We start from the raw sequence: 26,869 nt of genomic DNA, 5'->3' as shown, positions 1-26,869 counted from the left end.
CTGCCACCCCCTCGGCACCCGTGCCGTGACCGCCGGGAGCCCACCGCCTCTGTGCCGATGTCACATCAACACCCTCACGGCCCCCACAGACCGAATGATGATCCGTAAAGCCACTTCGTTTTTTTTGTTTTTGTTTTTGTTTTTTAAGAGTATGCACTTTGGCATCTGATTTTTTCTTAAGTCTTTATTGAATTTGTTACAATATTGCTTCTGGTTTTTTTTTATGTTTTGTTTTTTTTTGGCCATGAGGCATGTGGGATCTTAGCTCCCTGACCAGGGATCGAACCCGCTCCCCCTGCATTGGAGGCAAAGTCTTAACCCCCGGACCGCCAGGGAAGTCCCAAGACACTTCTTGTAAGTAGCAGGTAACCACCTCGAGGACTTGTGGGATGAGGATACCCCGGTATTCACAGTTGAATAGGATTTTTAAAGTTACTGTTACTTATAAATCTTATCTAATCCCATGGTCTATTTACTCCATCGCCCCTCCCAATCCCCATGGCTGCACTGTGGAGAAACACAGCAGTACCCACACGCCTGAAACCTGGCCGTGAAGGCTAAAATCTCCTCAAACTGGAGGTGAAGACGACACCATTGGTGAGAAGCTTCCACGAAGGAAACTATATTGTCAGTACATTGTCCCAACTTGTAGCGACTGTACGCTTCCCTAAGCTAAATTCCCTGTGTTGGCTGAAATCAAGCTCAAATAAACATGCTCTGATCTCTGTACTCTGTAAAAAAGAAACTGAAAATGCCGAGAAATGGGCGCTCTGTACACGGTACGATACCTTTTAGGTTTTGCACGTAAGGAAAAGAAAGAACAGACTGCCGCCAGGCCAGGAACAACATTGAGTTATTACACCGGATGGAAGCGAACTTCAAACGCCTTCAAGAGATCCAGGGATTTAAGGATGCAGAGCGCCAAGAGCTGTAAAAACCCGCGAGTCCTCCCCAGATTGAGGGTGGGAACAGCACAGGGGCGAGCAGGCGGGGACTTGCCCGGAGGTGCTCATCCACCCAGACAGCAGTGAGCAGGGCCCCTCCAACTGCTCAACACAGAGAACGCCCATCCCACCTACCCACCCGTGTCCCTGCTGCCACCCCAAGGATCCCTATTTGACCTTATTCCCGATTCAAACTTTCTCTTCTCCCCAGATTTCTCCCTCTGGCTCCTTGAGAGGGAAACTCAAAAAAATCATAAAATAAACGTCTTGATTTCACGGGGGAAAAACCCATATTAAAAAAAAAAAAAAGATCTTAAGTGCCAACTCCCTCCTCTGCCAGCCCAGGAGACCAGAGCCAGTGACCGAGGGCTTCAGGGAGACAGACGCAGACCCGCCCCCGAGGACAGGAGGCTGTGGAGCTTTTCCCAACAACTACGGGGCCCAGAGCAGGCTTCCCGCATTCTTTACCGCACGTTACTCCACATCAGTGGATGAAAGACTGCAGACGGCGCCTTTAAGAAAGATGACGCAGAAACAACACACAACACTGAGGCGACAGAACCACACGACATGTTCTCAACACACCTAGTTTCTCACAGAGAAACAACAAACAAAAAACTCAGCTCTCATACGTGCAATAGGTGTGCTATTTCTAACATACAGTCTTCCAAAAAGCGGGTGACCCAGAGCGTCCGGCGGTGCCCTGGGGTGTCACTTACGGCCTCTATGATGACAGAGTAGGGCGTTCTGGCTGTGAAGACGAAGCCCAGCTTTCGAGCCCCTTTCACCAAAGCAGCTTCATCTGTCAATAAAGAATTGATGAGGCATTGACTAGTCTCTGGGAATGACAGGATTCTGTTTAACACGTGTCATCTTTCACGTGAACGAGATCCACACCAGCGACAGAGGCCTGGCCTTTCGTGCAGTAAAGACCAAGGATCTAGAAGGCGCTCACTTACTCTCCCCCAACCAGGACCCTGAAAGGAGAGCTTCCATCAGAGGAGAAGCCACGGACCTGGAACTAGTCCCCCCCCGGGCACTCTACAGCCAGCGTGAGACCAGGGGCACACAGTGGGGGCTTTGCGGGGCCGCATCACCTCCCAACACCCAGGTCCCCAGAGAGGGGGGCAGCCGGGCACACCCAGCCAAGAGGCCTCACCTGGGGAGGAGGCCTGGTAGATGATGTTATCTCTGTCCTTCTCGGGGACCACGGTGTGGCACACGGCCAGGAGGGTGAGGAACTCCTGGATGCAGGGGGCTGTGGGCTGCAAACGGGAGCCGAGGTCACCCGACTGTCGGGACACCACTGACGTACACCAGAGTCAGGCTCAAGGCACCCTCCCACTTAGAACCCCAGACGCCTTCCTGCTCCCATGAGAACAGAGGTCGGAAGCCCCAGCGTGGACCCCAGGTGCCCCAGGACCCAGCACCTGCTCGCCATCTGGCCCATCTCCTGCCACTCGCCCCCCACAAGCCTGAACCCTCCACCAGCCACTCTGTCTACAGCACTTCAAACTGAGCTCGCCCCTTCCCGCTGGCCCATGGCCGTCCTCCACCTGCTGTCAGCCAGTCCCTCTCTTCGCGCATCCTCGGGGCTTCAGTTTACCAGTTGCTTCATCGAGGAGCCTGTTAACACCCCGTCTTGGAATGCGGCCTCTTCCCCTACTACCTACTACCTGGCAAGGTGTCTGATGTAAACTAGGCCCTTAAACTGTCTGCTAAGTGAATGGGTCTCTTATTTGATCAGTTTGCTGTTTCACAGTCTAAACCGTTTGCTGCTGTTCCTAAGACAACACTGGGATTCCGTGGGACTAGCTCTTCTCACCTCCTCTGCTGCTTTAGCACCTAGTGATCTATGGCAGCAAAACAAACTTCGGGAAACTAGACTCGGAGCCATCTGCAAGCCTGTCTGTCACCCTGCACTTTCTCCTTGCCCCTCCACCATCCCAACGCAAACAGACCATTTCAGTCGCCCACCCGCATTATTACCCTCAACCTAAATACTACTGGAGGATGCTTGAGTCCTCTTTCAGAAAGCAAGTCCTCACGGGGTGCTTGTTTCTTTGACAACCTTAATGAAAACTACTCTTCTCCAGAGACGGTTCTTCTGAGATGTTGTTCCTTCCTCTGTTTGCTCTACCCTAGTAGCTGCGTCTACCTCTAAGATCAAATACAGGAAAGGACAGTATCAGTGTCTGTGACCATGACCCAGAGCACGGCCTTCAGCAGCATGCTCTGGGAGGTCTGGGACCACTTTGTCAGAATCACCAGGGCTGAGGCCCTGCATCCCAGGGCCTGGGAAAGTCTTAGCACTGCTGGGAAAGTTTTAGCATCAACAAATACAGACTAACTGAAATAGCGAAAAGGAGGCTTCCTCACTGAAAATTCAGAGAAAGTTTTAAGTATATCTATCTCTTCACAAAAGTTGGGAAAGATAAAGTTTTAATGTCGCTTGAGTTTACCTACTTTTAAAACTAAAATGTTTTTCAGAAAAGAGTCATATTAGGTCTAATTTACACAGGTTAAACTGGTTATGAAATGCTTTGATCATTGAATACTTTTCTAAGTCGGTGTTTTTCAGAATAGCCTTTAGAACAAAAATGAATTCAGAGGAACCGGCAATAAATCCTGGTCTGTTACAATAGTTCAGAATGTGACGTCACACTTAAGAAGTGAGCAGACCAAGGAGGTCCTGACTCTCACTTCTACATCTGTTTGCCAGGTAACTCTTGGCCAAGTCAATCTTTCTGTGCAACTTCCCATCGCCTCTCTGGGGTGACTCGGGTGCTAAAGGAAATATACTTCAAATGCCTAGCACATAGCAGGATGCTATAAATGCTACGTGTTGCTATATCTTACTTTTGTTTCCTAAATTATCCTAGCCAAAGGATACCGTAATTACTTTGCAAAATACACGACGTCTTATATTCACAACTGTGAAGAACTAGTATTGCAGAAACCTTACAAAGCAAAAGAAATCTGAAATGTTAGAGGATTCGATGGTAGGACCCATCTGGATCGTGATGTGCTACTTTATAACTTCACCACGTATTTAATTTGGCTTTAAGTTACGCGAAGTGTTCACCACGAAATGATCACATCCCTAAAGCACTAACACTATATAAGCGAGGTCACATCTCTTCCCCAGACTCTAACTTTCAAGACATTACACACATACATAAATGAAACTGCATCACACGTTATTCAAAGTCCGAGAAGCGTGTGTATATGTTAACCCCAATCTCCTATCACTTTGCCCCGTGTTTCCTCTTTGGTAACCATAAATTTGATTTCGAGATCTGTGCGTCTGCTTCTGTTTTGTAAATAAGTTCATGTGTATCGTTTATTAGATTCCACATGTAAGTGGCACCATACGCTATGTCTTTCTTTGTCTGACTTACTTCACTTACTATGATAATCCCTACACACTACTATATATAAAAAAGATAACTAACAAGGACCTACTGTATAGCACAGGGAACTCATTACTCTGTAATAACCTCCATGGGAAAAGAATCTGAAAAAGAGTGGATCTATGTATATGTGTAACTGATACATTGCTGTACATCTGAAACTAACATAACATATTGTAAATCCAGTATACGCCAATAAACATATAAAAATAAAAAATCCAGTGTTCTCCAATAAACATATAAAAATAAAATAAAGTTCTAGAAGCAAACGGCAGCCTTACGTGATGATCCTCAATGTTCTTCAGGAGTCTGGGGTCATCAAAGTCACACGAGTCACTAGGCGGAGGCGGTATCCGGCTGAAGAGAGAACAGAAGATACTTACTCAGCTCAAAAGTTCCTTCAAGATAACGCACACCTAGTAAGAGTCTGTCCTCAGGAAGAACCACACCTAAAAAGCGTCTAACTCTGTATTAAACTTTTCAAGATTTGAAATACTCGCTAGGATTTCAAACCTCAAGGCAGTAAATCTTTAACCCGACTATAAACAAAATACAGATGGTCCCTGACTTACGATGTTTCGACTTAACAATTCTTCAACTTTACGATGGTGCGAAACTGATACGCATTCAGTAGAAGCCGTACTTCGAACTTTGAATTCTCATCTTTCCCCAGGCTGGCGACACGTGGGACAACCCTCTCTCGTGATGCCGGGCGACACGCGCAGCCCCAGTCAGCCCCACCGTCACGAGGGAGAACGACCCATACACGTACAACCACGCTGGACCCAGACAGCCACTCTGCTTTTCATTTGCAGTACAGTATTCCATAAATTACACAAGATATTCAATGCCTTACTATGAAATGGGCTGATACTGCCCAACGGTGGGCTAACGTTAAGTGTTCTGAGCACGCTGTACGTAGGCTGTCCTAAGCTGTGATGTTTGGTAGCTTTGGGGTATTAAATGCACTTTTGAATTCTGATCTTTTCAACTTATGATGGGCTCGTCAGGACATAACTCCATTGTAAATGGAGGAGGATCTGTAGTTACAAGGAGAAGAAAGAGATGCAAGGATGAACACCATGACTTTATCATTTCTGTTGGCCCCTGCATCTACCACGGAGAACTCCCCAGAGTGCCTGCTCCAAGCATGTAAAACAGGAGGAATTGTGGCAATGTATCTATGCAGCCATTCGTGGCCAGAGCTTGTATGTGAAAGAGAAAAAGGGGGCAAATAATTACAAAAAAGGAAACGTGACGTGATGGCTCCGCGCCGTCACACTGACGAGACGCGAAGGGCTGAGTACGCTCCCTTCTTCGCCCCTTCCAGAAACCCTGTCTTCAGGACAAAGACAAGGGAAGACAAGATGACAGCAGAGCTGATGTCAAGCGGAATGCTGAAGAGATAGATATCAGAGTTTAGTGCAGCAGAGAAAACAGAAACCAACAGCTTGCAAGGGGAAGCACCTAAAATGCAAGCTGCTGCCCCCAGCAGGACCCTGGTGAAAGCTGAGGACGCGGCAGCACGAGGTACCTGTGAGACAAAGGGAAGGTGGAAGACAGGACAGGCTCCAAGTCCACCTGACCAAGACTGAGTCTGTGAGAAACCTCCCTCATCCCAGGCAGCCAGGCACCTGAACCCTCTGCCCCCAGAACGAAATGAAGGTCTATCCTCCAGAGAGCCTAAACCAGAGGAGCCCTGGACCCAGAAACACTGAGCGCACAGGTGGATAGGATACAGCATCCTCCCTAAACCGGAGTTTTAAGTGAAACACTGTAGACATTGAAAGGTATGATCAACAACCCTCTGTCTCCACTCAGTTCCCATAACAGCTTCAGCCAGATTTACAGCCCTTGGCAGGAAACTGGAGAGGTCTTCTTGCAAGAAGATGACTGATCGGCTCAAAAGAAAGACACACAGATGCTAACATCAGAGATCCTCTAATAAAACAGTCCTGGCTGTCCCCCCTACATACATGGTCCCAGCAATCAGCTTTCTTAGTGTAAAAATCTTAAAACCTTAGCAGACAACACCACTAGTCTTAAAGGAAATGCAAATCAAAACCACAATTCACAGCCACTGGGATGGCTATTATATACCTAAAAAAGACAAACGCGATACCGCTTCACAGCCACGGGGATGGCTACTATATATATGAAAGACAATCAGAAATTAACAAGTGTTATGAGGACGTGGGAAAACTGTGCATTACCAGCAGGAATGTAAAATGGTAGAACTGCTATGAAAAATAGTTTGGTGGTTCCTCAAACAGTTAGACATGGAATTACCACATGAACCAGCAATTCCACTTTCAGGCATAATCCCAAAATATATAAGAGCAGAAACTCAGATACCTGTACATCAATGTTCATAGAAGCGCTATTCACAATAGCCAAAAGATGGAAATAACCCAAATGCCCATCAACAGATGAATTAATAAACAAAATGTGGTATATACACATATGGAATATTACGCAGCCTTTAAAATAAATGAAATTCTGATACATGCTACAACATGTATGGTACAACCTTGAAGACATTATGCTAAGAAGTGGAAAGTGAGTGGATATATCAGACCGATAGCTGGATATTTTTGTTAAAGCCTTGTAGTACCACTGGGCTTTTAAAACCATACTCATGTTTCCATTTTATTCTGGTTCTCTCTTAAAATAACATATGCAACTTTTATTTTCAAAATATTCAAGTGAGAAGTGCCAACATAAAATTGTTCCAAAGCCTTTCCCACTAAAGTGTCAAGAACTGCTAAAATCTACTTACCAGAAATCATCTGATGATGGTTCCCTTGTCAATTCTGGAAAATGACTGACAGAGAGAGAGAAACAGAATGGTTACAAAACTGTGATCAAAAACACAGATATTCACACAAAGAACAAGCTCCAGCATAGATCATACGTCAGGCCCCGAACAAGTCTTAGTAAATTCAAGAAGACTGAAATACCAAGCATCTTTTCCTACCACAAGGGTATGAAACTGGAACTCAATCACCAAAAAATGGAAGACTCACAAATACGTGTAGACTGGACAACACGTGACTGAGCAACCAATGGATCCATGAAGAAATCAAACATATAATCAAAAACTACCTAGAGACACATGAAAATGGAAATACAACATACCAAAACTTACAGGATGCAGCAAAAGCAGTTCTGAGAAGTCCATAGCAATAAATGCCTACCTCAAGAAACAAAAAAAAATCTCAAATAAACAACCTAACATTATACCTAAAAGAACTAGAAAAGAACAAATGAAACTCAAAGTTAGAAGGAAGGAAATAAAGATTAAAGCAGAAGTAAATCAAATAGAGACTCAAAAGTCAATAGAAAAAAAACAAACTATGAAACTAAAAGCTGGTTCTTCAAAAGATAAAGTTAAGAACACTTGGGACTTCCCTAGGGGCTCAGTGGATAAGAATCCACCTGCCAATGCAGGGGACACAGGTTCGAGCCCTGGTCCAGGGAGATCCCACATGCTGCGGAGCAACTAAGCCCATGTGCCACAACTGCTGAGCCTGCACTCTAGAGCCCGCAAGGCCTAGAGTCCGAGGCTCCACAACAGGAGAAGCCACAGCAATGAGAAGCCTGCGCACTGCAACGAAGAGTAGCCCCCGCTCACCACAACTAGAGAAAGCCCACGTGCAGCAACGAAAACCCAATGCAGCCAAAAATAAATAAATAAATTTATATATAAAAAAGAAAAAGGTAAGAAACCTTTAGCTAGACTCACCAAGAAAAAAAAGAGGCCTCTATCAGAAATGAAAGAGAAGACATTACAACCGACATCACAGAAATAATAGGATCATAAGAGACTACTATGAACAATTATATGGCAACAAGTTTGACAGCCTAGAAGAAACAAATTCCTAGCAATATACAACCTACCAAGACTGAATCATGAAGAAACAGAAAACCTGAACATACTGATTACTAGTAAAGGATTGAATCAGTAATCAAAAACCTCCCAACAAAAGTCTGGGACAAGAAGCCTTCACTAGCGAATTCTACCAAACATTCAAAGAAGAATTAATACCATTTTCAACCTCTTCCAAAAAATAGAAGAGGGGGCAACACTTCCAGTTCATTTTACAAGGCCAGCATTGCCCCGATACCAGAAAGACCACCACAAGAAAAGAAAACTACAGGTCAATATCCCTGAAGAACATAGACACAAAAATCCTCAGCAAGATATGAGCAAATCAAATTCAACAATACACTGAAAGGATCATCATACACAATGATCAAGTGGGATTTATTCCAGGGATGCAAGATTGATTTCATATCTGCAAATCAGTATGACAACACCACATTAACTAAATGAAGGATAAAATCATATAATCACCTCAACAGATGCAGAAAAATCATCTGATAAAATTCAACATTCATATGATTAAAAAAAAAAAAACACTCTCAGCAAAATGGGTACAGAGGGAATGTACCCCAATATAATAAAGACCATATATGACAAGCCCACAGTTAACATCATACTCAACAGTGAAAAACTGAAAGATTTTCCTCTAAGATCAGGAACAAGACAAAGATGCCCACTCTCGTATTCTTTTTTCAACATAGTATTAGAAGTCCTAGCCAGAGCAATTAGGCAAGAAAAAGAAGTAAAAGGCATCTAAATAGGAAAGAAGAAGTAAAACTGTCACTATTTGCAGATGACATGATATTATATATAGAAAATCCTAAAAGATTCCACCAACAATCTGTTAGAACTAAACAAATTCAGTAAAGTTGCAGGATACAAAATCAATATACAAAAATCTGTTGCATTTCTATATATTAATAAAGAATTAACAGAGAGAACTTTTTTTTAAAAATCCCATTTACGGGGCTTCCCTGGTGGAGCAGTGGTTAAGGATCTGCTTGCCAATGCAAGGGACACGGGTTCGAACCCTGGTCCGGGAAGATCCCACATGCCGCGGAGCAACGAAGCCCGTGTGCCACAACTACTGAGCCTGCGCTCTAGAGCCTGCGAGCCACAACTACTGAAGCCTGTGCGCCTAGAGCCTGTGTTCCTCAACAAGAGAAGCCACCACAATGAGAAGCCCACGCACTGCAACTAAGAGTAGCCACCTCTCCCTGCAAGTAGAGAAAGCCAGCGTGTAGCAACAAAGACCCAATGCAGCCAAAAATAAAAATTAAAAAATAGAAATTTTTTTTAAAGTCCCATTTACGACTGCATCAAAAGAAAAATAAAATACCTAGGAATAAATTCAACCAAGGAGATTAAAGACCTATACACTGAAAACTGTAATACGTTAAGAAGTTTTAAAAGACACAAGTAAATGGAAAGATATTCCATGCTCATGGATTGTAAGAATTAATAATGCTAAAACGTCCACACTATCCAAAGCGATCTACAGACTCAATGCAATCCGCATCAAAATTCCAGTGGCACTTTTCACAGAAACAGAATAAACAATCCTAAAATTTATCCAGACCCACAAAAGAGGCCGATTTGCCAAAACAATCTTGAGAAATAAGAACATAGCTGGATGCATCACGTGCCCTAACTTAAAACTATATTACAGAGCTATAGTAGTCCAAACAGTATGGTACTGGAATAACAACAGATACACAGATCTATGCAACAGAACAGCGAGCCCAGAAACAAACCCGTGCATATATGATCAATTAATTTATGACAAAGGAGCCAAGAATATACAATGGGAAAGGAGAGTCTCTTCAATAAATGGTGTTGGGAAAACTGGACAACCACATGCAAAAGAATGAAATTGTACTATTATCTTACACCATACACAAAAACTAACTCAGAATGGATTAAAGACTTGAATGTAAGAGCTGAAACCGTCAAACTCCTAGAAGAATACATAGGTGATAAGCTCCTTGATATTGGTCTTGGCGATGAGTTTTTGGATCTGACACCAAAAGCGAAGTAAAAATAAAGAAATGGGACCACATCAAACTAAAAAGCTTCTGCACAGCACAGGAAACCATCAACAAAATGAAAAGGCAACCCAGCAAACAGGAGAAAATATTTGCTCCCATTATAAATTAGAAATTATAAAGCTGATAAGGGGTTAATATCTAAAATACATAAAGAACTCATACAACTCAAGAGCAAAAAAAAAAATCCAATTTAAAAATAGGCAGAGGCTCTGAATAGACATTTTTCCAAAGAACATATACAGCAGGCCAACAGGTATGTGGAAAGGTGCTCAACATCACTGATCATCAGGGAAATTCAAATCAAAACCTCACATCTGTTAGAATGGCTATTACCAAAAAAAAAACAAGAAATAAATGTTGACAAGGATGTGGAGAAAAGAGAACCCTTGTGCACTGTTGGTGGGAATGTAAATTGGGACAGCCACTATGGAAAACAGTATGGCGCTTCCTCAAAAATTAAAAATAGAACTTTCATATGACCCACCAATTCTACTTCTGGGTATATATCTGAAGAAAACAGAAACAGTATCTCTAAAAGAGAGCTGTGCGCCCCCATGTCCATTGCAGCATTATTTACAATAGCCAAGACATGGGAACAACCTGAGTGTCCATCGATGAGTGAATGAGTAAAGAACATGGTACATATGCAATGGAATACTATTCAGCCATAAAAAAGAATGAAACCTTGCCATTTTCAACAACAAGGATGGACCCTGAGGGCATTAAGCTAAGGAAATAAGTCAGACAGAGAAAGACAAATACTGTATGATTTCACTTATATGTAGAATCTAAAAAAAAAAAAAAAACAAGCTCACTTATATGTAGAATCTGAAAACAACAACCACCAAGCTCAAAGATAAAGAAAACAGATTGGTAATTGCCAGGTGCAGGGATAGGGGGTGGGTGAAATGGGTGAAGGGGGTCAAAAGGTACAGACTTCCAGATATAAAATAAATAAGGCATGAGGATGTAACATACAGCATTGTGACTATAGTTAATAATGTTCTATTACAGGGACTTCCCTGGTGGCACAGTGGTTAAGAATCCACCTGCCAACACAGGGGTCATGGGTTCGAGCCCTGGTCCGAGCAGATCCCACATGCTGTGGAGCAACTAAGCCCATGTGCCACAGCTATTGAGCCTGCGCTCTAGAGCCCATGAGCCACAACTACTGAGCCCGTGAGCCACCACTACTGAAGCCCTTTGCCGAGAGCCCGTGCTCTGCAACAAGAGAAGCCACCGCAACGAGAAGCCCATGCACTGCCATGAAGAGTCGCCCCCGCTCGCTGCAACTAGAGAAAGCCTGCGCACGGCAACAAAGACCCAATGCAGCCAAAAATAAATACATACGTACATTTATAATTTTTTTTAAAAAAACTGTTTAATTTTTTTTTAAATGCTCTATTGCAAACTTGAAAATTGCCAGGAGGGTAAATCTTAAAAATTCCATCACAAGAAAAAAAAAGAATTTCTAATTATGTATGCTGACAAGTTAACTAGATTTACTGTGGTGATTGTTTTGCAATAGACACAAACATCAAATCATTATGTTGTACACCTAAAACTAATATAACTTTACATGTCTATTATACCTCAATTAAAAAACAATGGCGTTCAGATCAAAACATGAGTAAGAAATGTATAATTAGATTAGAAATATAAATTTATAGATTCCTTGAGATTTCTCACTAGGTTAGTATTTGCAGGAATAAATCATGTTTTAACTGGTCTAAATTGGGACCCATTCAGTTTTAAACACCGTCAGCAGTAATTACACATCTACATCCCTTATAAATGTCCTTTCAAAGTATCAGAAAGTCAAGGTATTTGACTAAGCAGCTAAAAATAAACTCATTTTGTTGGAAGAATACAAATAAAATTTTCAGAAAGTGATCAAGACACTCACCCATAGGTTACCCCAGCAATGCTACACTTCTTGAAGTTCATGATATTGCACGTAAGAGTTCCAGTTTTGTCAGAAAACAGGTATTTTACCTAAATCAGAGAAAAGGAAAAAACATACACCAAGAATGTAAGAGACCAACAAATGAAGTCTTTTCTTCTGTGTTTTTCAAAATCTGTATTAGTTTTCAAAGGTAAATTCCCTTAAGCGAGCAAAATATATTTTATAATTATATATATGTTATACGTAATAATTATGTATTATTAAAAATTAATATACTTTAATGCTTAGGCCACTTAAAAACCATTTCAATAACCAATTCTAGAGTCCAATTGTGTGGAAATGTACAAAGGAGGCTTCAGTAACAGCTCTGGATCCATTTCAGATCCGTAAGAACCAAGTCCTGCCACTAGGCATCTCAATGACACTTATACAGAATTCGTTCTTGTGTCCAATATGTCAAGACAACAAGCTCAGACTTTGGCAACCACGATATATTTCTTTCTCAGAATCCATCCCCTAGTTGGGCTAAGAAGACCTATCCTGAAACAGCACGGAACAAACACGAAGCCTCTCGATCACGATCACAGTGGGGTTACGTGAAGGCAGCTTGGAACTGCTACAGATGATATAACTTTCCAAGGCACGAAGTTTCACACATATAACACACTAAGCTCTCAATATACAAAGGTGAAAAGAGAAATTCCTGTGGAGGTTAATAAGCAAACCATTTTGACATGATTAACTGACTGCAAAAGAGATGAACCCAAATGCACGTGTGCTGTGTGAGTTTTGCCCTCCCGGGTGGATGCTGTGAGAGGGAGGGGGAGAAAGGACTCAGGACCACAAAGGAAGAGAGTCCAGGTCAGGCTCTGGATACTAACCAGCCATGTGGGCTCGGGAAAAGTCACCTCACCCTACTTGGACTCAATTTCCATATCTATGAAATAAAAGTTTTGGCCAGAAGATAAGTAACATCATTCTATGTGTAACTTTCTGGGAAATTACATCATGGATTGGTGAGCGGGAGTCATCAACAGAATTGTCTCCAGGAAAGATTCCAGTTTCTCAGGGATTTTCTAAAGAGGGGTCATGATCGCGGCAAGATGTGAGGGAGACTCCAGTGATCCCCAAGAACTGTTCTAGGGAAGCCACATTGCACCGTTTTGTAGAAGAGGGATTAATAACGTGAAGTGTGTACTGTACTTTTTCTTACTGATACAATATAAGCAAATACACTGAGAATTATTTTTAAAGCAAGTCAAGGCCCTTTAAGTAAAGAAAGGTTATTAATGATCCTAAAGAAGTCAAACAGTACCTAGAAATATGAAATCAGTACACTATGGGTAATGAACGCTTTAACTATAAATAATAAGTTTTTATATAAGTTTTATATGCAGTAAGTCTAGGGGTACAAAAAGCTCAGTAGGATCAGCCTTCCAAGAAGCAGTATTTCTTTCTGCCTCTTTCTTAAAAAATTTAAAGATGATATCGAAATATTTAAAAAGGACATTTTATAATAAGGAATTATTAGCATTTTCTATCCTTGTGTCTACTGGACACTAAGTTATCCTTTAAGTTCCAACTCAAAACTAACTCCCCCATGAAAACTTTCCCTATTCCCAATTGGGATGAACTATTTCATCCTGGGTGCTTGAGTATGTTGAGTCCTTCAATCATCCAGGTCCAGTTCAACGGCAACTGAGAACGGAGTCATACTGAGCACTGTGCTAAAATGACAGAGGCGACCAAAGACCGTGTCTCAGGCACGTCCACACCTTCGAATGGGCTCAAAAGCCCCAGGATGGAAATGGACATATATTACTACCACACCTCTTACTTTACTGTATTTATGTTTGGAAAAATTGTTATGGAAACATTGAAGAGACATAAATTAACTTTCCTGGAAGTCTGGAGAAGGCTTCAAACAGGAAGTAAATTTCACCTGCTACATATACCGCACTCACCTCCTGGGGTTGTTGGGAGGTTCACATAAGATTTATAAAATGAAATTATAATCTGTAATTGCAATGCATTCAAAAGAGGTATTCCTTGCAGTGATTTCAACAGAAGATGAAGACATAATGCATCAGTAAAGGCAGCAGGGGTTTAAGGGTGATGGTGGGAAAGAAACCGGTTCCCTGAAATGTTCCAGAGATAAAACCTGGAACACGTGAGAGACTGTATGGACTTATGTCCTTCAAATCAGCCCCTACATATTCTGTACGATTACCCAATATCCGAGGATCTTAACCATTATTTTCCCTTTACTTGCCCCTGATTAACAATTTTAAGAGTCCAAAGTAATGTTGCGCTGTATTTTTTGCACTAAATTTGTCACAGAAACCTTCCAGCTTATAAGATATACCCATGCCTCAAAAAGTAAGTCAAAATCAGTTAACATTTGTGTTTAATAGTACCTCCAAGTACTACAGAGCTCTTTTAGACATCAAAACCACCTTTATGGAGAATTATTTTTGCAAAATCTCTCCATGGTTCTTCCAACATTTGTCCGCCACCGTGTTCATACACCGTTCCCAAAGTCCCCAAAGAGGCTCTCACCTGCCCAAGCTCTTCATTAAGGTTTGATGTCCTGGCCATGGCAGGAGTGTCATTTCCTAGATAATACATATCTGTGTCCTGAAAGAGAGAAGGGGGTGGGGCACTTCAGAAATTATCTACCATCGATTCCTCATTTAGATTAAGAAGAAACTAAAAACATATAACTCAATATAAATGTTAGTTTTTCATCTGGGGGTGAAAATACAGTGTCTGTTAGTGGAGAGAAACACTGAGATACAGAGGAAAGCACAGTATTTATTTCTATCTAGATGATTTGGCTTCAAGGTGATCATCTCCTGACCTAGACTAACTCACACTTCTGAGTTTAGCAAATGCCTCATTCACAGGACTGTTGTGAAGCTCAAATAAAAAACGCACATCAAAGTGTCTGGTCTCCAAATACTGGCTGCTGAGGTCTGGTGCTTAATGGCCATGGCAGTTCCTTGAAAATTCCACCTCGACTCTTGCAATAGAAGCCAAATTTACTGCCACCATGAATTTTGACAGATAGGGGACACATAAGTAGACACACTTAAGAGAACGTTACTTCAGCACTAAGGAGAATTTGAAGCATGGACAGCTGCAGCCACTTCATCCCCCGTCACCAGGAGACAGGCACCTACTACACGTTCTGCTCCATTTCTCCACTGATTCTCCTCAGAGCCCCTGCCCTGCCCACCTCACAGCCCAAGAAGACAAGACATTAGGTGACTAGTCACAGATACCACTGGCTCAGGGACACCCTTGCCCATTCTCTAGGCAGTTAAACTCCCAGACTGAATCGTAATTAACAACGTTCTTCCTTTTCTGGGAGCTCAATTCCATCACTGAGGCTCCAAGAGGGTATTAGGAAGTGGCAGCTGACACGTCCCCAGCACCTCAGCTTCCAGCCAGGTGTGATACTCACCCAGTTTATGAAGAGGGCTTGTGTGTACTTCACAACCTCGAGGGTCACCAGTAGACTGATGGGAATCAGGTTGTTGTACAAGATGATGAATGTCAACAAGTTATATCCAAAATTGTCTGAGCTCGTGTCTGTGGAAGAAAACCAGAATATCTGAATAGCTTAGTCTCTGTTCAGTTTCCTTGTACTTTATGATGTTGGAATTTTTCTGAAAGATGTTCACAAAAAGGTTTTGGCTTAAGTATACATTTAGAGATTCAAGTTAAAATAGTTACTGAGCACCTACTCTGTGGCATGAACTGTGGATACAAAGACCGTGATGCCACAATTCCTTCCAACAGAGAGCTGGCTTCCCAGAGGAGGCTGTGGGGTAGCGGGGTGAGCAGAGGCAAGCATCCCCGCAACGTGACCGTGCAGCAGGGCACAAGGACTAACAAGGCCTTCACGGGGCACTGAGGAAACCGAGGCACGAGGGTGTTGACGCGGAGGCCCGGTCACTGAAGGCCACCCGGAAGAACAGAGGCTTCAGACTAGTCCTGGAGGATAGAGAGACGGCGGCTAACTAAAAAGGATGCAGAAAAAAGGACAGGGGGCTTCCCTGGTGTCGCAGGGGTTAAGAATCCACCTGCCAGGGCTTCCCTGGTGGCGCAGAGGTTGAGAGTCCGCTTGCCGATGCAGGGGACGCGGGTTCGTGCCCCGGTGTGGGAAGATCCCACATGCCCTGGAGCGGCTGGGCCCGTGAGCCATGGCCACTGAGCCTGCGCGTCCGGAGCCTGTGCTCCGCAACGGGAGAGACCACAGCAGTGAGAGGCCCGCGTACCACACACACACAAAAAGAGAATCTGCCTGCCAAAGCAGGGGACATGGGTTCGAGCCCTGGTCTGGGAAGATCTCACATGCCATGGAGCAACTAAGCCTGTGCACCACAACTCCTGAGCCTGCGCTCTAGAGCCCACGAGCCACAACTACTGAGCCCTCGTATCACAACCATTGAAGCCTGTGTGCCTAGAGCCCAGGCTCTGCAACAAGAGAAGCCACCGCAATGAGAAGCCCACGCACCGCCGACAGGGTAGCCCCTGCTCGCCGCAACTAGAAAAAAGCCCGTGCGCAGCAACGAAGACCCAACACAGCCAAAAATTAAAATTAATTAATTAAAAAAGAAAAGAGGACAGGCATTTGACGTGGTTGTGAGGAATACCTACAACCTCACTAAGGTAGGAGCATACTGGGGACACACCCAAGAATTGGTCAAATTCTCCTGTGTGAACAGGCAAAACGGGTGAAAAAAGGGAGGCAGACGAGAAGCCTGGAGCCTATTTATGGAACATAAGAGAAGGAATGTCTTGATGGAACACGGTCTCTACAGGATAGAATCCAAAGCAGAGGCAGGAGGAGGGACCAGGAGAGGGTAAAGAGGTACAAGGTCTGTGAACATCGAAGGGGAAAGTTCTCTGAACTGAAGTCAAAGCTCTGGCAATGATGAAGCAAATGAGAAGTCTGATGGCTTTTACCAGAGCTACTCAGAATTTACCTTAAAATAACAAGGCACGGACTCCCCTGGTGGCACAGTGGTTAAGAATCCACCTGCCAATGCAGGGGACACAGGTTCAATCCCTGGTCTGAGAAGACCCCACATGTCACAGAGCAACTAATCCTGTGCGCCACAACTACTGAGCCCACATGCCACAACTACAGAGCCTGCACACCACAACTACTGAAGCCCATGCACCTAGAGCCCGTGCTCCGCAACAAGAGAAGCCACCGCAATGAGAAGCCCGCACACAGCAACAAAGACCCAACACAGCCAAAAATAAATAAAATAAAATAATTTTTTTTAATAAGATAACAAGGCACAAAGCATTATGAATGGGGCCAAAAATAAATAAATTAATTAATTCTTCCACTGTAAATCACACGCCCTGTACTGGAGTTTGACATTATCTGAGCAATTTAAATAACAGTTTCCACAAAGCCTGTATACCAGTATAGTGTCAAGGCTGTTTATTTACCCAGACCATGATATTTTGGAACTAACGTGTAAACAAATGTATCTGTCTTCACATTTGAAGCTAACATCATACAACACGGTTGAAATCCAGATTTTAAGAACCAAAATCAAGGATTTTGACCCAAGCTACAAATGAGGTCCCAGTCACATTTCCCACATCTGTAAAGCAGCGACAAGGACACTCCTGGGCAGTTCAAAATGTGTGTTTTCTACATGACGTAACAAGAAAAGGGGGAAAAAATGTTTCCATCCGTTTAATTAAAATATATAGAAAGATGGAAATAATAATCATTCCAAGAAAATATCCCAAAGTTTTCAAATTTATTATTCAAAAAAATTTTGTCATTAAATTTTATTTTTCTGGAATTGCTGTGTAAGGAGATTGGCAAATCTTATCTCAAAACAAAAAGCAATAAAACTGGACAAAATTGTCAAAAACAAGCTTGATGAAAACTATTAATGTGCATATCCAGAAACCTCAACAAACTTCATACAGGATAAACTCAAAACTACTGAAAACCAACGAAGACGTTGAAAGCAGCAATAAGAAAATGACTCACGTACAAGGGAAAACTCAGTAAGAGTAACAGCTGACCTCATCGGTACAGTGGAGGTCAGAAGGCAAGAGGACGGTATATTTAAAGTACTGAAAAGAAAAGAATGTCGACCAAGAATTCCTACAAGAATTCTGTATCAGCAAAACTATCCTTCAAAAACAAAGGAGGGCTTCCTTGGTGGCGCGGTGGTTGGGAGTCCACCTGCCGGTGCGGGGGACGCAGGTCCATGCCCCGGTCCGGGAGGATCCCGTGTGCCACGGAGCGGCTGGGCCCATGGGCCGTGGCCACTGAGCCTGCGCGTCCGGAGCCTGTGCTCCGCAGCGGGGGAGGCCACGGCGGTGAGAGGCCTGCGTACTGCGGGGAAAAAAGAAAAAAAGAAAAAAAAGACAAAGGAGAAATTAAGACACTCTAAGATAAAAATTGGGATAATCTGTTGCTATCCAGTCTGCCTTACAAGAAATAATAAAGGAAATCCTCCAGGATGACAGGAAGTGACACCAGACAGTAATTAAATCCACGTAGAGAAGCAGAGGGCAATAAAGTTAATTATATAGGAACTTATAAAAGACCATATAATTACATATTTTCTATACTTTATTTTAGATTTTAAAAAGTAGGGCTTCCCTGGTGGCACAGTGGTTAAGAATCCGCCTGCCAATGCAGGGGACATGGGTTCGAGTCCTGGTCCAGGAAGATCCCACATGCCGTGGAGCAACTAAGCCCATGCGCCACAACTACTGAGCCTGCGCTCTAGAGCCCGCAGGCCACAGCTACTGAGCCCGCGAGCCACAACTACTGAAGCCCGTGCGCCTAGAGCCCGTGCTCCACAACAAGAGAAGCCACCGCAATGAGAAGCCCACGCACCGCAACGAAGAGGAGCCCCCACTTGCCGTAACTAGAGAAAGCCCGCACGTAGCAGTGAAGACCCAATGCAGCCAAAAATAATAAATAAAATCTTTAAAAAATCATCTGAATATAAAACGATCCCCAAATGTGTCCACCTTCACTGCATCACGTGACTCATCTTTCGGTGCTTGAAGGGTGGGCATTGTCTACAACAGCCAACGGGCGGAGAAGGAGGGCACGGCCCACACACGTACATCACACTTGGAAGGATGGTCAGCTTCAACAAGGAGTCCGTTCGCCACTTACCCATCTCCTTGATGTACCAGTTCTTTCCTCCTTGAGACCCATTCCAGTACAGGGCTCCCACCGAGCTCACCAAGGCCATGACCAGGAGGATGCCAAAGAGTACCAGGATCTGCACATTAGTTACTTTCTCCACATTCGATCTCTTGAGAGGCGCTTTGGTGGAATTCTGTACGAGAGCATGTAAAGCCAGTAAGGGTCACAGAACACACTTGGGGGCAGAGAGCAGGGAGCAAAGGAGGTAAGTTAACCCAATTCAACAAAGAAAAAGTAAAAGACTATCTTTTTGTCAAATAACCAATGAGATTTAAAAGTGGACTATGTTCCTGAATCAACAGCTAGTTTTAAATCAAGAACACAGAAGACACACTGTCATTTTAAAAGGGCACATTTCAACTCTGCATGACTCAGTCTGTGCTTCTTAATTTTAGCATAAAATTAGCTACTTTCACGATCTTAGAATACAGGTTCCAGATCATTTAAGCCCAGTTTAAAAGAAATCAGGCGGCTGCTAATTCAAGAGAAACCAAGATTCTACATCACAAAAATCTAGAATCTTCAAAGTAATAACGTAGCTCTATCATTAACACATAGAGAGCTATTTTAAGCCCAGTAGCTCAGAATTTGAGAAAAGACATACACAAACACACACACATCAATAATGCAAAATAGGACAACAGGTGTCAAAATAAATGGATGGATAAAGAGTCCATTTGGAAAACTATGAACAAAAAACAAGCAGGAAGAGCCGGGGAAGCTCTAGTGGCCAGTGGAAATCTGAACGGGGTCCTAAACCACAAACAGAATGTGGGCAGGAAGTTACGACGAAAGTGGAAAGACAGCCCAGCCATCTGTAAGTGCTCATGGCCTGCCTTCTCACTGCCGGTGGGGAGACCAGCCCAGCTAGAGAACAAGCCAGTGTCGGGAGTGAGTCCAGAAAGGTTCATGAAAACCAGATTCAAGGACCACTGCACATCAGGTTTGGAACTATATCCCCTCAGCAGTGGAAAAGTCAATAGAACTGTTGGCCCCGGACAGTTATTCACTTGAAGTCATTTTATTAAAAAAATTCCTGAAGGCAGTTGTGGTGGGCAGAGTAACCACCCTCCTCAGTGACATCCAGGTCCTAATACCTGGACCAATGAATATGTTACTTTATATGGCAAAGGGGCTTTTCCGGTGTGATTAAATAAATGCCCTTGACTTGGAGAGATTAACTTGAATTATCCAAATGGGCCCGATTTAATCACACAGGTCTTTAAAAGCACAAAAAGAAGAGATCCTTTCCCAGTTACGGTCAGAGGGAGATATGAGTACAGACAAACGGCCAAAGAGATCCAGCACTGAGGCCCTGAAGACAGAGGAGGGGTGGTCATAAACCAAGGAAGTCCGGGAGCCTCTAGAAGGCAAGGAATGGAGTCTCCCCTAGAACCTCCTAGAATGTTCTAAAAAGGAAGGCTGCCTGGCTGACATCATGATGTGGGTGAGACCCAGAGCAGACTTCCGACCTACAGAACTGTAACCTAAGAGCTTTGTGTTGCTTTAAGCCACTACGTTTGTGTCATTTGTTGTGGCAGTGACAGGAAACTAACACGTAACACAGCAGATGGTAACAACCCCTTCTTGGAGGAGGACAGACCCTGGACTAGATCAGAAGCCAGGAGTGGACGGGGGAGATGGCGGGAGCTTCAGTCCACTGTCTCCGTCCACAAGTCATGAGCCTTGTCCCTTTACAGGCGATACTGATACACAAGATCAGGTGATCTGAATACTTGCAAGGCACTGACTGGCCATGAAAAATGGTGCCTTGGGCCAGACTTGAGTTAGCACTCTCTCTTCATCTTCCCAACCCACCTGATCCCTAACAGAGCTAGGATGAAAATGTCTCCGAATATAAGGATACAAAATAAAGTCACAACATGAAAACAAAACCGAGATGAAAATGAGCGGCAATTCCTTCCTACATTCCCTCGAGTAGCTCATACCACAAGGTGGCTGAAACTTATCTGAATTCTATCCCCGAACCCAGGACTGCTGCGACCATGACCATGGCTTTCCGCGGGGGTGGGGAGTCGGGGACTTGCAACGCTGGTGATTTTGCAGCCCTGTAAGTATCTAAACAGCACGGCTGCATTTCCTCTGCATATACTCTTTTTCCCACTTCACTTTAAGTCGCTGAATTATCTGTCCTTTAAAGACTTTTAAAAATATTCCTCTAGAATCTAAATGGAAATCCATCAGTAAAGGACAACTTACCAATCAAATATCATCTCAAGGTCGATGGGGTCGACACATCACCTTTGGCCTCACGGCAAGAGCCAGAAGACCAATTTCAAGACCGCCTACCCCAATCTTTTAAAAGCTAATCTTATTTTTAATAAACATTCGCTGGAGGCACAAGCAGAAAAAAATTTACAATAAACGTTATTTCTATGACTCCATGAGTTTATTGACTTTTGACCTTTCCCAGTGGTTGAACCCTGGCCAGTTAATAGAATTAAGAAAAGTTATGTTTCATCCAATACAAGAGTAACGACCCAACACTTCAGGCTTCAGCCCATGCACTTAGGAAAGCCGGGCTCTAGCTACTCACCCCCATCCCCTGAGCATTTCACCTTGCAGTGATGAGCTTGTAATGACAAATTCCTACTAGCATTAAAAGTTCTTCTCCAAAATCCTTAGAAAATACTACTTTTGAGTATTGGAGTTCGAAATAGAAATAGACCAAAATGTCAGATTTTGAAAAAGCTTAAATCTGGCCTGAATTTTACACATTTGATTCCCTTCGAAGACAGCAGTCAGCAGAGTACTAGTTAAGATAAGGACTCGGGAGCCAGACTGCCTGGGTTGGAATCCCAGCTCTCTCTCTTACTGGGTATGTAACTTTGCTAACTTACTGGGAGATGCCTCAGTGCACTCATCTAGAAAACAAAAACAAAAATAGTATCTTCTTCATAGGGCCGCTGTGAGGAATCAGCGAGTTAACACGTGAGAATTTCTTGGAGCAATGCATGGGGCACTGTTTGCTGGAATTACTGTGACAATCTCTCTTTCCCATTAAATCAACCAACAGAAACATCAGACACTGAAATATTTCTACATGTAACTACACTCAACATGAAACGAGGGAACTCTGAAGTAGGAGAGTAGAAGGCACTGAGGTGAGACTTTAAAAAACAAAAAAGTAGGGGCTTCCCTGGTGGCGCAGTGGTTGAGAGTCCGCCTGCCGATGCAGGGGACACGGGTTCGTGCCCCGGTCCGGGAGGATCCCACATGCCGCGGAGCGGCTGGGCCCGTGAGCCATGGCCGCTGGGCCTGCGCGTCCGGAGCCTGTGCTCCGCAACGGGAGAGGCCACAACAGTGAGAGGCCCGCGTACCGCAAAAAAAAAAAAAAAAAAAAAAAAAGTAGAAGAACCCTAAAGCAATTGTGTTTCCTCTCTGTGGTCAAGTAGCACAAGTAGAGACAACGTATGTTATTTCACCAACAGGATGGCTTCCAGCTATGTGTGTTATATTGTATTCCTTTCAAAAGCTTGTTATTTTTACTCATTGTTTGAGCCCTAAAGGCACAGCGAGTCTAGCACAGGTGTTTCTGGGGCTTTGGACTATTCTGTACTTGAGCGGTCAACATGTAATAAGCCATTCAAAGAGGTTTATCACATGTAGGTGCAAGGAAGGCACCCAGCACACTGACGGGTGCAAACGTCACGAGGTAACTTAGTGAACACCTTGCTCACTGAAGGGAGGATGGAATTATTTTTAAGTGTCACTTCATTGACCTCTTACACCTCAGCTGCAAAGCTGTATTACCAACGTACGATCTAGGGAAACAGCAACGTACCCTGAAAAGAGAAAACTCCAGGGTACAAGGAATCTTGGGGAGGGGTTCCATTTGTAAAATGTACAATCTGAAAACTAGTCTTGGGGCCCCGCCCGCATCTGAGCGAGCGCCTTGTGATCTGTCACTTCACTGTAAAAACACAAGTGATCTGTGGTCAGCGGGGCTCCCAGGGCTAGGCGGTAGTGGCGGGTGCTGGCCTGGGGGAGTCTGAGGACACTCGCTAGGTGGCAGAGGGCTCAGCTCTCCACCCAGAGAAAGTCTGCGCACACAGCTGCTCAGACCCAAGACACTTTACACATCCTAGTCAGTGCGCGTACGCACGCGCGCACACACAGAACACACAGAAAACACACACACACACAGACACACACACACAGAACACACACACAGAGAAGACACAGAGAACACACACACGCAGACACACACACAGAACACACAGAAAACACACACACACACACACACACACAGAACACACACACAGAACACACACACAGAAGACACAGAGAACACACACACGCAGACACACACACAGACAACAGGAAACACACACACACAGAACACACAGAAAACACACACACACACACAGAACACACACACAGAGAAGACACAGAGAACACACACACGCAGACACACACACACACCTTCCTCTATAACCATCCCACCACACGTGCGGCCTCGCAGTCCCCGGGCCCTCCCCTCCTTCCTGCTCCTGCCTCACCCCCCACCCCGAGGACACCCCTCCCCTGAGGTCCCCCAGCAGGGGCTGCTCCGTGCAGACTCACGTGCTTCAGAAGACAGCACTGCTGAACGGATGCTCGGGGTCCGGTCATACTTCCGACACCTGCTGCCTCTAACGCTGTGTTAAAAACCCCCTTGTAAAATTCCTGCCATCTGGCTACACGCCCTTCTGCCTCTTCTCTCAGCAAGTCCACCAGCTCTCCCCTCCCCCCCACTCCCTAAAGACCTGAGCCACCGGTGACAGCATCCGTCTCTACCCCGGCCCGGCCACGTCCCATCATCACCAAATGCCGTGGTCCCTCCATCCTTCACCCCTCAACACTGAACGCCTCCAACAGCTCCGCTTCAGCTTCCTGCCCCTGGGTCTCTCCACTCCACAAACCCTCCGCCCCAGAAGATCAAAGCCAAGTCCCCTGCACACCGAGGCCTGTCATGCGGCAGCTCCAACAATCTTCTTCCACTCCAGTGAGTCTCTCTGCCCCACCCCCCGCCCGCCCCGTCTGCACTGCATTACCCAGCTGGTGTGGACACAGGGCTCTCTCACTCCGTCGGCTCTAATCAATGGTTAACGCTCTCCTCCTACACCACTTGAGGAGTGAACCAACACAACAGCCTTCCTTCTTCAACTTGATATCTGAAATGTGCTTCTTAGTATCTGGTCAACTGACACCTCCAAACCTGGGCTGGATGACCTTCCATATGGAACCCCAGCACCCCGTAACGACACGCATCACACATTCATCTCTCCACTCTGTAATCCCCACCACTCCCAAGTCTGCCTGGTTCCCAGGGGTGAGACTGTGCCTTTCACTATTGTACCCACACAGCCCGGCACAAGATATGGTGCACGGTGGCCACGAAACACTTTTAAATCAAGAAATATTGCCAGATCTGTGCTTTAGAAGTCACACAAAGGGGCAGACAAGCTGAAAAACCAATCCTCGTTAACAGCGACCATCAGCAAAATAAGATGCCAAGTGATACCGAAGAAATGTAAGAAATGACATGTAGGGGCACTGATTTATGCAGGATTTCAAAGCTGTCTGGCAAAATATGTCATAAAAGAAATGTGAGCTACAAAGTCACAGATAGTAATTTTTAAAACTTAACAGGGAGAAAAAACAAAATCATTTTAGTATTTTTTTCTCTTTGGTATATGACATGAAGAATAAACATGAATTCAAAGATAACTGATTTTCAATTGCCTAGAATTCAGTTAAATAAGACAACTTCCTATAAAATCTTAATTAACGGGGTGTGGAGGAGAAGTAAAGAGAGAAATAAAGAGGTTAGAACAAATCCCCCCTCGCGTTCGAAGATAAAATAGGTGAGGCCTGACTGTCCCATTAAATCCAGAAAACAAAGACTGTTGATATTTCAGGCAAGGGGTAACAAATACTTGATACAGTAACAGAAAGTCAGGAGGAACTACCTAGGAACCAAAATAAAAGCACCTCCTTTCCATATTTAGGTTCACAGACAAAGCTTAAGGTTCCTAAATGCAAAACCTGCATTTTCTACCCACTACTCCATAAAAAACAGAAAAAACGACGAAAATCAGCATTGTTTTTCAGCAGAGAAATGTTTTACCTGCATGAGTTTGGTGTCGTGTCCAGTATAAACAACTATGCCAAACACCCACTGAGTATTTCTAAGCTGTGTACCTCTTAATAAGATCTGGTCGGGCCCAAGGGTAACAGGGCTAAAAATAAGAAACAACATTTATATTTAATGATACTTTGAAAAAATGAGCATGAATATTCCCCTTAAACATAAACCCACAATACATCAACTGTTTCCTTTAGTCAAATTTGGACTATTTCACTGGGACACAGGGGCCATAAAGGTTACCCCTGGCTTAATCTACCCAAGGTTTATCTCATCCATTCATCAACACAGAAAAAGGTTTTTTTTTTTTTTTCCTATAAAACGTTAAAAGGAAATTGTGTCTCTTATAACTCTCTTACAAAACTCAATATCTGAAAAGGAAATTAAGATAACCAGAAGTTTATTCATTTGGGAAAGTCAGTTTCTAGACTCTAAGAAAAAAAAAAAAGCTACAATAACAAATCTGTCAAAGCTAACTTAATGATTAAATAAAAGTCTGAGTGATAATTTAGAAATTTAAAGTGGGAGCCTACAAAACAGCCCTGCGTACTACATGAAACCGAGAAGGGTGTCACACTTGACTTGTCAGAGTTATTTTGGGTTGATTCCCGTGATCGGGTCCTTCCCTTTGGGTCTGTTCAAAACATAAAGGTGGAGACCACTGGTAAGGAGCATGCAGGTTGAAGATAAGCAGAAGAGAGAAACCACGCCCCAATGTAACAACAAAAAATGACTCAAATGATAAATGCCAAGAGGGCAAAGACAACAGAATACAGACAACAGGGCAGTGAACGTTCTGAAGGAAGGGTAACCGGTCCTTTCATTCAACTTGCTAAAAACACAGACTACTTAGAAGACAACAGAATAGAGACAACAGGGCAGTGAACGTTCTGAAGGAAGGGTAACCGGTCCTTCCATTCAACTTGCTAAAAACACAGACTACTCAGAAGAAAGCAAAGGGAAAAAAGATGTTTCTCTAATAAATGTCAGCTCTTACACGCTTCAGACATCTCTCTTCTGCTTTTCTGGACAATTTTACGCAGCCAAAATCAACTACTCTCCTCCCTGGCGTGTAATACACACAGAAAGACCAGGCCAGTTCTGTGAGGCTCACTTCAGACCCTCGGGATATTTTCTTGCCAAAAATCAGGTCTTTCCTTAAATTTAAGGGAAGGTTTAAATGGATTAAAACCGTGTTTCAAGAAAAGCTCAGTCTCCCATATCTAAGCTAAACACGAAGAAATCTGTTTTAAAAATATTATGAAAGCAGAAAACAGATTGATATTTGCCAAAGCTCCTGTAATTCTT

The 26,869-nt window shown here is 43.8% G+C and overlaps 1 protein-coding gene across 1 annotated transcript in view; it reads right to left on the bottom strand.

Annotated features, from left to right (window-relative positions):
- Positions 1-26,869, bottom strand: part of ATP8A2 (ATPase phospholipid transporting 8A2) — a 444,189-nt gene that overhangs the window by 378,641 nt on the left and 38,679 nt on the right. Inside the window, exons 9-17 of the mRNA XM_032611707.1 lie at positions 25,544-25,655; positions 19,378-19,543; positions 15,664-15,791; positions 14,757-14,834; positions 12,198-12,286; positions 7,137-7,181; positions 4,639-4,714; positions 2,104-2,209; positions 1,664-1,746 (exon numbers count right to left, since the gene is read on the bottom strand). Coding sequence (XP_032467598.1) covers positions 1,664-1,746; positions 2,104-2,209; positions 4,639-4,714; positions 7,137-7,181; positions 12,198-12,286; positions 14,757-14,834; positions 15,664-15,791; positions 19,378-19,543; positions 25,544-25,655 — 883 coding nt within the window. The remainder of the gene's footprint in view (positions 1-1,663; positions 1,747-2,103; positions 2,210-4,638; positions 4,715-7,136; positions 7,182-12,197; positions 12,287-14,756; positions 14,835-15,663; positions 15,792-19,377; positions 19,544-25,543; positions 25,656-26,869) is intronic.

The sequence above is a fragment of the Phocoena sinus genome, chromosome 18 (assembly GCF_008692025.1).
Source record: "Phocoena sinus isolate mPhoSin1 chromosome 18, mPhoSin1.pri, whole genome shotgun sequence".
Taxonomy (NCBI): domain Eukaryota; kingdom Metazoa; phylum Chordata; class Mammalia; order Artiodactyla; family Phocoenidae; genus Phocoena; species Phocoena sinus.
The sequence above is the reverse complement of the archived record's forward strand: the minus strand, read 5'-3'. Positions and strand labels throughout refer to the sequence as shown.